General features: G+C 50.8%; 2 protein-coding genes across 4 annotated transcripts in view; one reads left to right on the forward strand and one right to left on the reverse strand.

The window, feature by feature from the left end:
• Positions 1–11024, reverse strand: part of BLVRB (biliverdin reductase B) — a 13462-nt gene extending 2438 nt beyond the window's left edge. The window contains exons 1-4 of the mRNA XM_032390666.1: positions 10791–11024; positions 3707–3871; positions 3481–3570; positions 2092–2220 (exon numbers count right to left, since the gene is read on the reverse strand). Of these exons, the coding sequence (XP_032246557.1) occupies positions 2092–2220; positions 3481–3570; positions 3707–3871; positions 10791–10869 (463 nt within the window). The 5' untranslated portion in view covers positions 10870–11024. The remainder of the gene's footprint in view (positions 1–2091; positions 2221–3480; positions 3571–3706; positions 3872–10790) is intronic.
• Positions 11025–12429: 1405 nt separating this feature from the next.
• SPTBN4 (spectrin beta, non-erythrocytic 4) overlaps positions 12430–15727 on the forward strand; it is a 73106-nt gene continuing 69808 nt past the window's right edge. The window contains exons 1-3 of one of the 3 annotated variants that reach the window (XM_032390134.1): positions 12592–13317; positions 14614–14744; positions 14845–15031. In XM_032390134.1, the coding sequence (XP_032246025.1) occupies positions 14860–15031 (172 nt within the window). In that variant the 5' untranslated portion in view covers positions 12592–13317; positions 14614–14744; positions 14845–14859. Of the gene's footprint in view, positions 12514–12591; positions 13318–14613; positions 15032–15727 lie in introns of those variants that run through there. The other 2 variants (XM_032390136.1, XM_032390135.1) reach the window with 2 other exon arrangements.

The following is a 15727-nucleotide window of genomic DNA, read 5'->3' on the forward strand; positions in this document are numbered from 1 at the left end:
GGGGGGAGGGTCAGAGGGAGAAGCAGACTCCCTGCCGAGCAGGGAGCCCGATGCGGGACTCGATCCTGGGACTCCAGGATCATGACCTGAGCTGAAGGCAGTCGCTTAACCAACTGAGCCACCCAGGCGCCCTGTGTTAAGTAATTTTTAGGCACGATGTCTCTGCGCTTCACTTCAAACCCGGGAGGTCAGGATATGTACAGATGTTCTGTAATATGTGCTCTGTTCAGAGATGAGAAAACCAAGGCTCAGAGGCCGCGGGCCTGAGGTCCACACGGTGCCGGGGCTGGGATTTGCACCCAGCTCCACCCCGCAGCCTCACTGCCACTGATTCAAAGCTTAGGATTCTGGTCCCAATAGGGCCCTAAACTGAACCCAAACACTGAACCTTATTTGACCCTCTAGAAAGTGTGCAGGCCTCCTCCTGTCAGGGGCCCCAGGAGGCAGAGGGCAAAGTAGAACTGCTCAAAGCAGGGGTGACTGAGTGGCTCAGTGGGTTAAGTACCTGCCTTCAGCTCAGGTCATGATCTAGGGGTCCTGGGATCGAGCCCTGTGTCTGGTGCCCTGTTCAGCAGGGAGTCTGCTTCTCCCTCTCTCTCTATTCCCCACCCCGACGCCCCCGCTCATGTTCTTTCTCTCTCTCTCTCTCCTCTCAAATAAATAAATAAAATCTTTTTTTTTTTTTTTTTTTAAAGATTTTATTTATTTATTTGAGAGAGAGAGAATGAGAGACAGAGAGCATGAGAGGGAGGAGGGTCAGAGGGAGAAGCAGACTCCCCGCTGAGCAGGGAGCCCGATGCGGGACTCGATCCCGGGACTCCAGGATCATGACCTGAGCCGAAGGCAGTCGCTTAACCAACTGAGCCACCCAGGCGCCCTCAAATAAATAAATAAAATCTTAAAAAAAACAAAACAAACTGCTCTTTCAGTGAGCAGGCAAATATGAAGGAGATACAACTGTCTGGCCTTTGGGCCTTTGGGCCTTTGGGCTTCTGCACCGCTATTCCCTCATCCCAGTCCTCTCTTCCATGGACATTCATCTGCCTCCTTTCCTCGCTGTGCAAAGCCATCTCTTTAGGGAGCCTGTGCTCCATGAATGGCTCCCCGTTACTCCCTTCTCTGTGCTTTACAGTTTCTCCATTCCCTGCAGCATACCTAACAGGAAGAGCATCCAGCTTCCTTGTCTCCCTGCCAGACATGTGAGCCTCATGAGAGGGCCTATAAGGGCACACACTCCGTAGGCGAGAGACGTTTGTTGAATGAATGAATGAATGTCTCCCTGTGTCTGTCTGTGTGTGTCTCTCAAGGAGGGTTCTAGACCTGGAAGAGGAAGAGGACGTAGGTGTAGTTTATGATCCTCTCCACAACGCCACTGGGAAGTGTGGTTCCCCTGGATTAGTTCATCCAACATTAGCTCATATTTACTGAGCATCTACTATATGCTCAGCCCTGTTCTGGGCACTGGGAACACAGCTGTGATCAAAACACGACAAAATCCATGCCTTCAAGGAGTTGACATTCTAGTTGATAGAAACCCACACTAAATAAAGAAAGGAATCAGGGCGCCTGGGTGGCTCAGTTGGTTAAGTGGCTGCCTTTGGCTCAGGTCATGGTCCCTGGGTCCTGGGATCAAGTACCGCATCGGGCTCCCTGCTCAGCAGGAAGCCTGCTTCTCCCTCTCCCACTCCCCCTGCTTGTGTTCCCTCTCTCGCTGTGTCTCTCTCTGTCAAATAAATAAATAAAATCTTAAAAAAAAAGAAAGGAATGATATGCTCTGTGTGGTGAAAGGTAAGTCCCCTTCCCTTGAATATGGGCTAGCCCCAGGAACTCACTAATAATAATAATAATAATAATAATAATAATAATAATAATGGTGGTTGTTTTACATTTCTAAATTTGGGGTGGTTGGTTCAACAGAGATAGCCAGAAGGGTGTTAGAAAGGAGATAAAATCAAGCAAGAGAGAGAACAGAAAGTGTAAGGGGAAGGTCTGCAATTTTACACTGTCCAGGGAAGGCCTGGCAGATCTCCCCATTGGATAGGAGGGCGCACGCTGGTGGTGACCCTGCCGCCAGGTCCCAGCCCCACTCACCTATGTGTGGTGGCATCACGGCCACGTACTTCAGGCCCGATTCCTGCAGCACCTTGTGCATCCGGATGTGGTCATTGGTCACATCCTGCAGTCGTGGGGGCACCTTGGTTGGGTCCCACAGAAGGAAGGCTGTGGGGGGGGACATAGGGCACAGTGAGCCAAAGCTTGAGGACAGACTGGCCAGGCCACACAGCCTGCTGGCCTTATGCCAGGACAAAACCCTACAGGGCCTCTCCACGGCCTTCCAGTTGTCCCAGCCTCCTGTCTTTCTGACGGCCACACAAGGGCTGACCACTTCTCTCCCCACCTGCTCCTGTCCAGTTACCTCCTACCTGGCCCATGGGAGCAGCCTCCTCCCTGGTCTGCCCACCTCTGTCCCCACACGCAGCCAGAAGGGGCCTGTGCACACCCAGAGGGTCAGAGCTCATCTGCGGCTCCGTATCACTTGGGGTGAAAGCAGAGTCCCCATCAGAGCCCACAAGGGCCCACCGCATCTGGCGCCATCAGCCCCCTGACCGCAGCGCCCAACACTCTCCCTTTCACACACTCTGTTCCAGCCACGCTCCCACCTCAGAGCCTTCACAACTGCTGATCCCTCTGCCCTCCCTCAGGTCGCTTCCCTTCCTGGCGAGGATGGAACCCAGAGGCAAGGCATGGAGGCGGTGGGAACCAGCCACGAGCTGTGTGAACTCAGGTCAGCTGGTGGGCCTCCCTGTGCCTCCATTGCCTTCCATAAGAACAGCTACTATTAACTGAGCACCTACTATGTGCTGCTATGAGCATAAATACTCAGAACTTGGTGAGGATTAAGTGGCATTCACCCTAAGGCACTTAGATGGTGCCTAACACACGGTAAGTGCTCAGGAAATGCTGTTCACGTTAATGGTTCCGGTTATGAACCCTGTACCCTGTGTTTTGGATTATTCGAGGCAACCAGTTGTTTAATGTGGCTCTCCTCGAAAATGGGGAGCTCTGTGAGGGTAGAGAGCTGGTCTGTGTATGCCTGGCTCTGTCCTTTCCTGCAGGAGGCTCTCCCTGCCCCTCTCTCAGACTGGGTCAGGTGCCACCTCGGGGCTTCTCCTGTTCTGGCCCTGATCCCTCTGTGTCCCTCCATCTTGGCCCCGACCACTCTGGCCTATCACTGTGCAATGATGGGTCTATTCACCACTTCCCTCCCATGTACGAGACCCATGAGTACAGGGCCCAGGGCTGTACTGGTCACCACTGTGTCCCCAGCATCACCCAGCAAGGTTCATGCACACAGTTAGTGCTCAATAAATGCACAGGAACTTGGGATGGCTCCAGTGCCACCTTGCAGAAGCCCTTTGGCTGCCTGTCCAGTACCTACCCCCCACCCTTCAGCCCCATCCCTATGACCCCGCCACCCACCCGAGGTGCAGGCCACGACCTTGTCCACGCCATGGGCCTTCATGGCCGCCACGATGTTCCGGGCGCCCTCGGACATAACTGTGGTAGGACCTTAGAGGGGACAGAGAGTGGCTGTCACTAGCAGGTGGCGGTGGTGGCTGGGGTGGCAGGGGTGGGGCTGGGGGCGGGGGTGGCGCTGGGGGCCGAGGCCCAGGGGTGGGCCGTGGGCAGAGGGGGGGCTCAGTACTGAGGTCATTGCGGGTGCCCAGCAGCACGATGATGGCATCCTGCCCAGCCACGGTCTTGTCTACATCGGCCGCATGCAGAACGTCACCCACTACCACGTGGGCCGGCTTGGGCACTTCTGGGGGCAGCCTGGAGGCATCCCGCACCAGCACTGTCACCTCATAACCTGTGGGCAAAGAAGGGCAGAGAGGCAGGTCAGTGGACTTGTGGGCTGGCACCCCCAGGCTCCAGGGGCTGGGTCCTAGAGGGTGCCACCAACCCCCAAATCCACCCCCCAAGGTCCCCTGTGGTGGGGCAATACCTTCATTCCAGTTTATAAACAACCTGCCTCCAACGCCCCCCCCCCCACTCCCCAGACTTCTCCACTCTCCAGCAACTAAAGGGTTAAAGCCTGGCATCACACTGGCCTATGCCCCCCATCTATGGTCCTGGAGGAAACTGAGGTACAGAGGAAAACATGAGCTGCCCAAAGGTTGCCCAGTGCTGGGATTGGTCCCCCAGGCTTACTTCTGAAGGGCTGGGCCCGGTCTAAGTGGGCATTAAAGATTTTGAACATCATCTTGGTATGTCCCCTCCCAAAGAATTTTTTTTTTTTTTTAAAGATTTTATTTATTTATTCGACAGAGAGAGTGAGAGAGTACAAGCAGGGAGGAGTAGTAGAGGGAGAGAGAGAAGCAGGCCTCCCGCCGAGCAGGGAGCCCGATGCGGGGCTCGATCCCAGGACCCTGAGATCATGACCTGAGCCGAAGGCAGACGCTTAACCATCTGAGCCACCCAGGCGCCCCCCAAAGAATTTTGAATGAGTCTGTGTCCCCACACATACACATCCATTTTAAAGTTCACAACCAACACATTTCTTGCTTTGTTCTAAACACTGGCAAAGGATGTTAATGTTTGGGTGTATGCAAATGATGATATAAAAAAAATTATTAATTGTGGTCTCTGCTATGGACTAAATGTTTATCACCGCCCCCCATCAAATTCATATGCTAAAGCCCTAACCTCCAATGTGATGGTATTTGGAGATGGGGCCTTTGGGAGGTAATTAGGTTTTGATGAGTCATGAAGGTGGGGGCCCCATGATGGGGTTAGTGTCCTTACAAGAAGAGGAAGAGGGGCACCTAGGTGGCTTGGTCAGTTAAGCATCTGACTCTTGACTTCGGCTCAGGTCATGATCTCAGGGTCGTGGGATCGAGCCCCAAGTTGGGCTCCACGCTCAGCATGGAGTCCACTTGAGACTCTCTCTCTCCTCCCTCTGCCCCTCCCCTTCTACCCCCTCTATCTCAAATAAATAAATAAAATAAATTAAAAAAAAAAAGAAGAAGAAGAAGAAGAAGAGAAAGAGACCAGAGCTCTCTCTCCACCAGGTGAGGGCACAGCAAGAAGACAGCTGTCTGCAATCCAGGAAGAGGGTCCTCACCAGAGGCCAAATCTATTGATACCTTATCTTGGACTTCTCAGTCTCCAGATCTATGAGAAACAAGCATCCATTGTTTAAGCCACCAGTCTATGGTATTTTGTTATAGCAACCCGAGCTGACTGAGACAACCTCTAAATATCATTCTTGTGATAAGTGAACCTGAGCTCCTTCGAGAAAGGGCTGATTGCCAGCCTGGGGCAGAGAAAGGACAAGATAAGCCTGGAATATCTTGTGCTGTCAGCTGCTAAGGCAGTGCTTAACGAATGATGCCATTTGTTATTTTGAATACAGATTTAAATGTAGAATTAAATAATGTATCTAAAGGTTTAATGTGGTCAGTTGATTTTTGGCAAGTGTGCCAGGACAATTCAACGGGGGAAAGAATAGTCTTTTCAACAAATGGTGCTGGGGCAACTGGATATCCATCTGTAAAAAGAATGAAGTTGGATCCCTACCTCACACCATATATGAAAATTAACTCAAAAATGATCAAAGACCTAAATGTAAGAGCTAAAACCATAAAACATCTTAGAAAAAAACATAGGTGGGACGCCTGGGTGGCTCAGTCGTTAAGCGTCTGCCTTCGGCTCGGGTCATGATCTCAGGGTCCTGGGATCGAGCCCCACATCGGGCTCCCTGCTCCGTGGGAAGCCTGCTTCTCCCTCTCCCACTCCCTCTGCTTGTGCTCTGTCTCTCTCTGACAAATAAATAAAATCTTTAAAAAAAAAAAAAAACATAGGTATAAATCTTTGTGACTTTGGATTAGGCAATAGTTTCCTAGCTATGATATGAAAAACACAAGCAACAGGGCACCTGGGTGGCTCAGTTGTTAAGCGTCTGCCTTCGGCTCAGGTCATGATCCCAGAGTCCTGGGATCGAGTCCCACATCGGGCTCCCCGCTCGGCGGGAAGCCTGCTTCTCCCTCTCCCACTCCCCCTGCTTGTGTTCCTGCTCTTGCTATCTCTCTCTCTGTCAAATAAATAAATAAAATCTTTAAAAAAAAAAAAAAGAAAAACACAAGCAACAAAAGAAAACATAGACACACTGACATCATCAAAATTAAAAACTTGTGTGCTTCAAGGACACCATTAAGGGGCACCTGGGTGGCTCAGTCGTTAAGCGTCTGCCTTTGGCTCGGGTCGTGATCCCAGGGTCCTGGGATCGAGCCCCGCATTGGGCTCCCTGCTCAGCGGGAAGCCTGCTTCTCCCTCTCCTACTCCCCCTGCTTGTGTTCCTGCTCTCGCTATCTCTCCCTCTGTCAAATAAATGGAATTAAAAAAAAAAAGACACCATCAAGAAAGTGAAAAGATAATCCGTAGAATGGGAGGAAACTTTTGTAAGTCATACATCTGATAAGGGACTTGTATTCAGAATATATAAAGAACTCCTACAACTCAGAAATAAAAAGATAAATAACCCAATTAAAAATTAGGCAAAATATCTGAATAGAGACTTCTCCAAGGAAGATACACAAATGGCCAATAAATATGCGAAAGGATACTCAACCTCACTAGTCATCGGGGAAATGCAAATCAAAACCACCACGAGGTACAACTTGACACCCACTAGAATGGGTGCTAAAAAAGACAGACATTAAATGTTGGTGCACATGTGGAGAAATTGAAACCCTCATACACTACTGATGGGTGTGTTGAATGATGAAGCTGCTTTGGAAAACAGTCTGGTAGTTCCTCAAAAGGATAAACATGGAGTTATCACATGACTCAACCTTTCCACTCCTAGGTACGTGACCAAGAGAAATGAAAACATATGTTCACACAAAAACTTGTACATGAAAATCCACAGAGGCGTTATTCATAATAGCCCCAAATGGAAACGATCCAATGTCCCTCAACCTCATGGATAAATAAAATGTGGTCTATCCATACAATGTACATAACAGTATCCAGCAATAGAAAAAAGGGACATATTGATACATGCTACAACATGGATACACCTTGAAAAAATGTTCTTTGCTAAGCGAAAGAAACCAGGCACAAGGAACCATATAGTGTAGGATTCCATTTATGTGAAATGTCCAGCACAGGAAAATCCGTACAAACAGAAAGTAGAGGAGTATTTGCCCACTGGGGGAGGGGTTGAGAAGAAAAATGGGGAGGGGGTGATTCCTAGGGATTTCTTCTGGGGGTGATGAAAATGTTCTAAATTAATTGGGATAATGTCTGCACAACTCTGTGATTAGGCCAAAAAGCACTAAGCTGTATACTTTAAGTGGGTGAGTTATATGGGATGTGAATGAAATCTTGACGAAACAAAGCTGTTATAAAAAGTATGAAACTAAGACAAATGAAAAGTTTGGGGGAGTGCCTGGCACAGGAATGAATGATACATGGGTGCTGGCTGTTACTACGCTTTTTAATCGTCTCAGAATGTTACTTCCTGGGGGCCTGGGTGGCTCAGTCAGTTAAGAGTCTACCTTCAGCTCAGGTCCTGATCCCAGGGTCCTGGGATCAAGCCCCACATCGGGCTCCCTGCTCAATGGGGAGCCTGCTTCTCCCTCTCCCTCTGCTGCTCCTCTGTTTGCACTCTCTCTCTCCCTCTCTATCAAAGAAATAGATAAAATCTTTAAAAAAAAAAAAAAAAAAGACTGTTATTTCCTGTCCTGGTCTAGGCCTCCCTGGGCTCCTGGCCCCTGTCTCAGCCCCTCCCATCCATATTCCACATGGCAGCCAGACAGAGCTTTCCACAGTTATATTGGAGTGCCCTCCTGCTCATATCCCTCCCCTCAGTGCCCTGAGATAAAGTCTATGCTCCTCATGACAGCCTTCCAGTCCCTTGGGGTCTGGCCTCTCCACCTCTCCAGACTGTGCTGGAACCACTACCCTTTTCACCCACTGCACCTCTTTCAGTTCCTCAAATGCATCATGTCGTTTCCTGCCCCCTGGCCTTTGCACGTGCTGCACCCTCTGCCAGGAGCACCTTTTATCCTTTCCCTGGGCCCCAGCTACTTGGGTGTCCTCTGTCACGGTCCTACTTATGCTGCCCTGGAGTATATCACTGGCCCTGAGGGTCCAGGGACATTGTCATATTTGCTACCATCTCCCTGGTGTTTTATAAACACAAAAGCACAGGCTTTACTGCTCCATGGACCTGGGTTCCAGCTGTGTCACTTACTGGCTGAGGAACCACAGGAAACACCTTCCCTGATTGGACCCCAGTCTCCTCTCTAGCGTGAAAACGATAAATCCCAGTGTCCCCATCCTGTGTGACCACCTTTCTTAAGGGAATGACACAAAACCTGTGTTGTACTCTCATACATCAGGGAGCAGCGGGGGCTTCCAGGGGCCAATGTGGGCACTGGTTATCTACCAATGGTTAAAATGGACCCTAGTAAATTCTGGGTATTCCGGGGGAGAAAAATGTCCTCCTGGAGAGTGAGAGCTTCGACACAGGCTCACTACAAGGGTGCCCATTAGTGTTCTATTTTTGCTGATTAGTGGCATTTATTGAGAACCTCTTATAGGCCAAGTGCTGTGCTAAGCTCTTTCTACAGACGAATGGTATTTTTTTTTCCAAAATTTTGTTTTAACACAACCCGCATTTAAATGTAAATTTCAACAGCCACATGTGACTAGTAGGCTACCATACCAAACAGTAGTGTTTTAGGATTTACAGATTTTTACCTTTGGAAAAAAGAGCATTTGGAAGGTACTTCCAAGCTTCTTCTGTTTTTTGTTTTGTTGTGTTTTTTTTTTACAAATTCCTTACTTTATATTTTTCTCTTAATTTTTTATTTTGAAAAAAATTGAGACATCTAGGAAAGTTGCAAGACCGCAATTCTCATGCTTGCTTTTGCTTTATCTTTCTCTGTGTGTGTATATATAACATATAACATACATAATTATATATGTGTGTATATAAATACATTTATACATATATAATTTTTTTTCCTATTTGAGAGTAAGTTGCAGAGATCATGCCCTTTTTTTAAGCTTTTTTGATCTCAACCCTCAGTACAAAATGGATTTCAAAGCCTAACCCAATATATACAAATCCATGCATATATAATTGAAAGAAGGTTCATAAAACCAATATTCAACATGCGATACACCCTGACACCTTTATGACCAATTAAGTATATTTCAAAACTCACTATCACCCACAGTTTGAAAAGCACTAGATTGCAACAACCCTGCCCATTTTGAAGATGGAGAAATTGAGGCAATTTTAGACAACTAAGCCGGGATCACATGGCTGAGTTTGCTTAGCCTAAAGAAGGCCTATTGAGCACCAACTATATACTGGACACAATTCTGCGCATTTTCCATATATTATCTCCTTTAATCATTGCAAGCGCCCCAGAGCAAGCGCTACTAGTTTTATTCCCACTTTGCAACTATCTAGGTACACAGATGACAAGGCATTTGACCATGTAGGTGGTAAGGGTCAGAGCACCAGCCTATAGAATCACTGAGGTAAATAAAATCCCAGCTCAATCAAGCTCTTCTTTTTCTGATGGGGAGAGTGAGGCTCAGGGGCTCACTGTGGCTCTGGAGAAGGCAGAGCCTCCCCTAGGCCTCAACTCTCAATTCCCTGGGGTGCAGTCCCAACTGTGACCAGCAGGGTGGACAAGCCCAATTCAGTGGAATTCAGGATTAAGGGTAAGGTAGTCACATGGGAATCCAGATCCTCATGGTGACTCAGCACCTCTCAACTTCTCCCTCTTACTTCCTCCCCCAGAAATGCTTATCCGCAAATTTCTTTCCCCCCTCCCCACAAATCAAGATCCTCACTAGGTCTTCTTGGAGAAGGGGTGAGCAGTGGGCCTGATGAGGAACTGTCAGGCAGAGTCTGCGGAGGGTGGGCTGGGCTACGAGATATCAGAGAGTGGGATCCTAGCAGCCTCCACTCCTATGGGGCACCCAGATAGTCAATATCGTCAGAGTCACTGAGGCCAGCAAGGGTGGGGTCCTATATCTGGAAGTCCCAGGCCCCGCTGGGGGTTGGTGAAGTCTGGATGGTGGAGGCAGGGAGGATGCGGGATGCTTATCCCCTTTCTTGAGGCAACTGCGAATTTCCAGCTCTCACCCACTTTCCCACGACCAGCGCCCAAGCCTTCACCCATGTCTCCGCTATCCTCTTTCCATTAGGTGCTCACAGCAACAGGCCCCCCAGCCTTCTCGACTTCCAGCCTTGCCTCCCAGGCCAGGAGCCAGTGGACTTTTGGCAGTTAAGAGCACAGGCTGGGTTCAAATCCCAGCACCACCACTTTCAGCTGTCTGATATCAGGCAAGTCACTCTCTGGGCCTCAGTTTTCTCTTCTGTCAAGTGAGGTGATACTAGTTCTCACCGCACATGAAGAGCAGTAGGTGCTGGGAGGCAAGCCGCTGCCTGGCTGAGTAAGCCCTCGCTGGGTGCGCTAACAACCACCACAACTACAATAACAACGTTTCATAAGAGCACTGTATTTAAACCTGTCACTGGAGTCCCCCTTGCCTCCCAGGACCAATTCCTAGTCCTTGGACTCACATAAAATTGGATCTCACAGCGTCCCCCACTTCTGTCCCCGTCGCCACCTGCTTTGCCCCTAGGTCACAAACCAAAGTACTGATGGCCCAACCAGCCTCCCCCGAGTCCCAGGAGGCCGTTTCCTAATGCGCTGCATGTGCACCCCGTGTCATCCCCCGCCCACCCCAGCTCATGCCTGCTTGCACCGCCTGCGCCAAGGTGGTGAGCCCGGTCCTGCCCGTGGCGCCGAAGATGGCAATCTTCTTGACGGCCATTCTGCGGAGTCGTGGGGGTGCGAGGCCACGGAGTTGCACGACGCGCGGTAACCGACTGGCTGCCGGGCTGCCCTCTCCGTCCTTCTCCGGCGGGAGGGACGGGGCGGGGCAGGCACGGAAGGCCACGCCTCAGCCTGCCTCTGGGCCCAACAGGCCACGCCTCTAGCTAGGAAGAACGCGGTGGGCGGGACAGTAGGCGGTACGCCTCTGCCTGCCGCCCAGCACCGCCCCCTCCGCCTGCCACTTAGATTGGGAGGCGGGGCCTATCTGGCCAACTGGGAGGAGCGTGGGTGGACCCGCTTCCCCGCCCCTGCTCCCCAGCAGGGGGCGGGGCGAAACTCGGGCCACGCCCACCGACCTCTCCTGGGTCACGCCCCCTCTCCTAGGGCCTGACGCCGACCTGCGATTCACACTGTGCCGCAAGGCTTTCTGGAAGCTATGAGGGAAGAAAGTGAGGGAGGGTGTGACACTGTAACTGTGTGTATATGTGCCCCTGTGACTCTGTGGGACTGTGTGAGTAACCCCAAGGGAGAGCAAGATTGTGGATGACACCATGTGCCATCCCCTGTGTGTAGCGCTATGTTACAGTAGGGGACTGCGTGTGACACCACGTGTGGCAAGCGTTGATGCTGTTCTTTCGTGACCTTGTGGTGCCACTGCAGATGGATGACACTGTGTCCGTCTGTCATGCTGTATGCATCCATGAAGCTGGGGGATATGGTATGGGACATGTGTGAGATGTGTTTTATGGGAGTGTGTGGCTGTTAGACAGTGACAGTGAAGGACACCCCATGTGTCATGTAAGGATGTGTGACTGTGACCCTATTTGAGTGTGTGGCTGTGGGTGTTAACTATTTGTGACCTCTTGTGACTGTATGATGTATGAGTGTGTGACAGTGCAGGATGTGTGACGTGAGTGTGTGACCGGTGTGACAAGCTTGAGCGTGTACAAAAGTGTGTGACACTGTGTGATTGTGAAGCTGTGTGTGACCTGTGAGTGTATGACACTCCTTGTGACCCCATTGGAGTGTGCGACAGCGTATGACATACATACACTGTCTATGTGTGTGCGTGACACAGCGTGGGTGGTGGTGGCACTATTCAAGTGTGTCACTATGTGTGAGGCTGTCGGGCACTGTGCCAGTGCGGGACCCCATATGAGCGTGTGACTGCGTCTGAGTTTGAGTGTTTGACTCTGTGTGACCCCGTGGGGGGTGATACTGTGTGAGTGTGTGGCTGTGGGTCATGTTTGCGACGCTGTATGTGACCCTGTGTGTGAGTGTGTGCCAGTGTGGGAGTGTGTGACCCCGTGAGGGTGCGTGGCTGTGTGTGACGCTACCTCTGGCCCCGTGAGCGCTGTGGCTCGGTGTGTGACCGCGCGTGGGCCGGCGCTGCAGGCGGCCGAGGCGGCGGGGGACGGCGGGCGGGAGGGGGTCCCGGGGGCGCGCCGAGCGCGGCGGCCGCGCGAGCGGGGGAGGCGCGGCGGCGGCGGCGGCGGCGGCGCATGCGGATCTGGTCGAGCGGCGGGGCCGGCGGGGCCGAGCGGAGCCGGGCCGGGCCGGGCCGGGCCCCCGGACGCCGACAGGGAGGGCGGTCGGGCGCCGCGAGCAGCGGGGACAGCGGCACCGGCGGCCGCGGGCCCAGGTGAGCGGCGTGGGGTGAGAGCCCCTCCCTGCAGCATCTCCCCACCTGCCCGAGCATCCCTTCCCCGCGCGCTGTGGGCATGGCCTGAGCCCCTAGGGTCTCCCGGGCTGGAGGAGGGGAAGGGTCCAGGGCGGAATGAGCCCCCACCCCTCAGGCCAGCCAGCCTCCCGCCGTGCGTGGGTCTTCCACGCAGGCCTTGTCCTTCCCGGGCCCCCTCCTTGCGAGCAGTGACTAGACTGCAGGGACAGAGAGGTGCGGCCTTCGAAGGGTTAAAGCATCGATTTCCAACCCCCAGCCTCGAGCCTTTGCTGGGGCCGCAGGACACCTCTCTCCGCCTCCCCCATCTCCTTCTCCTCCCTGCCTTTTCTCCCATTCAGTCGCGTAATGGCCAGTGCCCTTCCGCGGGCTGACGCTCACCAAGTGCTAAGTGCCTCCCCATCCCCAAGTATCCTCCACTGACGAAACAGTTGTGATCAGCATTTAACAGGGAGGGAAACTGAGGCAGAGAGGCCAAGTTAAAGATGGGTTAAAGACACAGCGGGAATAAAGCAGGGCTTGAACTCATGTCTGTCTGACTTGAGCACAGGCACTTTGATTTGCTAAGATACGTGACCAGAGGATGAATAATAATAGCAAGGACCATGTATCAAGGGCTTGCATGTACTAGATACCATGTTCCCTGCATTATTAACTGATTTCATCCACAAACATCCCTAGGAAATGGGCACTGTTATCATTACCATTTTACAGATGAACAAACTGAGGCCTAGAGAGAGGAAGTGACTGGCCAAGGTCACACAGGTGGTAAGTAGCCATGTGCCCACTTAGAGCTTTCCGTGGAAGGAGAGAATAACAGTGAATTTTGGAGTGTCCACCAAAAGGGACAGTCTCCACTACACTGACCAAGACCTGGACCCTGCTTTCCTACAATCTGGTGGGTTGTCAACTGTCTGAGTCTTTGAGAAGGACATTGATCTCCCCGCAGTTCCCTCCTTTCTTAGTTTTGGAATCAGGGGGCCGGGAGGGAGAAGGAGATGCATCTGATGTCTTTCACCCCCTTAAATTTCATATTTGCAATCTGGCGGTGTTCTGGATCAGACAATATGTCAACTAGCTGTTACCACAATAATGCTACGTAAGGAACCACCCCCAAACTCAGTGTCCTAAAATGCTGAGCGTTTATTTCACCATCAAGTCTGAGGTCAGTGATTTAGGCTGGGCTCAGCTGGGCAGTTTTTGGGGTCTCGACTGGGCTTATTCACTTGTTGGGATGGGGGGTTGGGAGCGGTGTTGACTGTTAGCTACTGTAATTGGCCTTGGCTTTAGTGACTGGGGCCTTAGATAGGGACTATGCTGACAATGTTTTCCTCGCCCTCACAATCAAGCACAACCAAAAACGCAAAGTCTCTTGAGTTTTATTTTTTTTATTTTTATTTATTTATTTATTTATTTATTTAAAAGATTTTATTTATTTATTTGAGAGAGAGAGAATGAAAGAGACAGCAAATGAGAGGGGGGAGGGTCAGAGGGAGAAGCAGACTCCCTGCCGAGCAGGGAGCCCGATGTGGGACTCGATCCAGGGACTCCAGGATCATGACCTGAGCCGAAGGCAGTCGCTTAACCAACTGAGCCACCTAGGCGCCCAAGTCTCTTGAGTTTTAGACTCAGAATTCACCAGCACTTCCACCTACTTCTGTTAGTCAAAGCTAGTCATGGGGCCAAACCCAGAGTCAAGGTTGCAAGGGGACACTCTTCCAATTTTCCTATCCCTACAGTAGAAGAACGGTCAAGAGTTACATGGCAAAGGATGCGGTTATAAGGGTGAAGAATTGGGGCTGTTTAACGCAATCATTTGATCACAGTACCTGCATTTGAACTCTGGCTACCCACTAGCTTTGTGACCTTGGGCCTCAGTTTCCTCCTTTATAAAACAGGCCAAATACTAGCCTATCTTTAGGGAATTAAATTTGTGGGAATTAAATAAGATAACACATATAAAGTCCTGAGGGCAGCACAAATGCTCAATAAATGTTATTTCTTGTTTTTACTGCATTGTGGAGTTCTCCTGCTAACAGTGTCGTTGTTCTAACAATAATACAGGGACAGTCTGCCCAGCCCCTACCCTGTGCCAGGTGCTAAGCTGGGTGCTTCACCAACAGCCCTATGAAGTGGCCAGGATGAACATGACTGTCAGTAGTAGTCTGTGCACTTGAAAAACAGGGAAACTGAGGGTAAGGGAGTCGGCAGGACTCACAGCCTGTCCACTGTTAGAAGCGGGACCTCTGAGCTCAGGCCCTGTTTCTAGCCTAATGTGCCTCTGCTTCTTCCCAGGCCTCACCTTCCCCAATGGCGCAGGTACCGGGGGAAGTAGACAACATGGAGGGCCTACCGGCCTCCAACAACAACAATCTCGCAATCCGCTGGGAGAGTCCTGATCGGGCCTGGGAACGTGAGCAGCCAGCAGCCTCCACTGCAGCCGCCTCCCTCTTCGAGTGCTCCCGGATCAAGGCCTTGGCAGGTACCTGGAGGAGCGTTGGGGTGGGAAGGAGAAGGGAGGCAGAAGGGAGGAGGCTGCTGGGGTGGTCTGCGTACCTCCGCGCTCCAGAACCTCGGTAGCCTGGAAGATGGGAAAGAGACTCACAGACACTTTGCAGGTGAATCTATAGACCAGCAGCATCCAATGGAATGTTCCACAGTGACGGGAAAACGTTCTCTCTCTGGGATGTCCAATATACTAACCACTAACCACTAGTACTTGTGACTGTAAGCACTTGAAATGTGGCCAGTGCTTCTTGAGGGACCAAATTTTTAATTGTATTTCGTTTTAATTAATTTAACTTTAAATAGCCACATGTGGCTGGTGGATACTGGATGGGGCAGTAACTGCCTTAGAACCTTAGAAATGTAGAGTTTCAGAAATGTGGGATTTTATAAGCATATTTTCTTAGAATTGCAAGACGCTGAAATATTGGATTTTTGGACCTTGGAATGTCATGCTCAGAGATTCTTCAAACTTGAGGCCTTTAGAAATGACACTCTTAGAACATAAAACTTTATAAGCACAGACCTTAGAAATTTTAATCTTTGACACCCCCCCCCCCCCGGATCTTAGACCCTTAGAAACCTAAACTCTAATACACATAGATCCTTGGGGCTTTATAACCCTAAACCTTTAGAATTTCAGATTAGAATTGTAGATCCTGAGAATTTTGAG

The sequence above is a fragment of the Phoca vitulina genome, unplaced genomic scaffold (genome assembly GCF_004348235.1).
Source record: "Phoca vitulina isolate PV1807 unplaced genomic scaffold, GSC_HSeal_1.0 scaffold58, whole genome shotgun sequence".
NCBI lineage: Eukaryota > Metazoa > Chordata > Mammalia > Carnivora > Phocidae > Phoca > Phoca vitulina.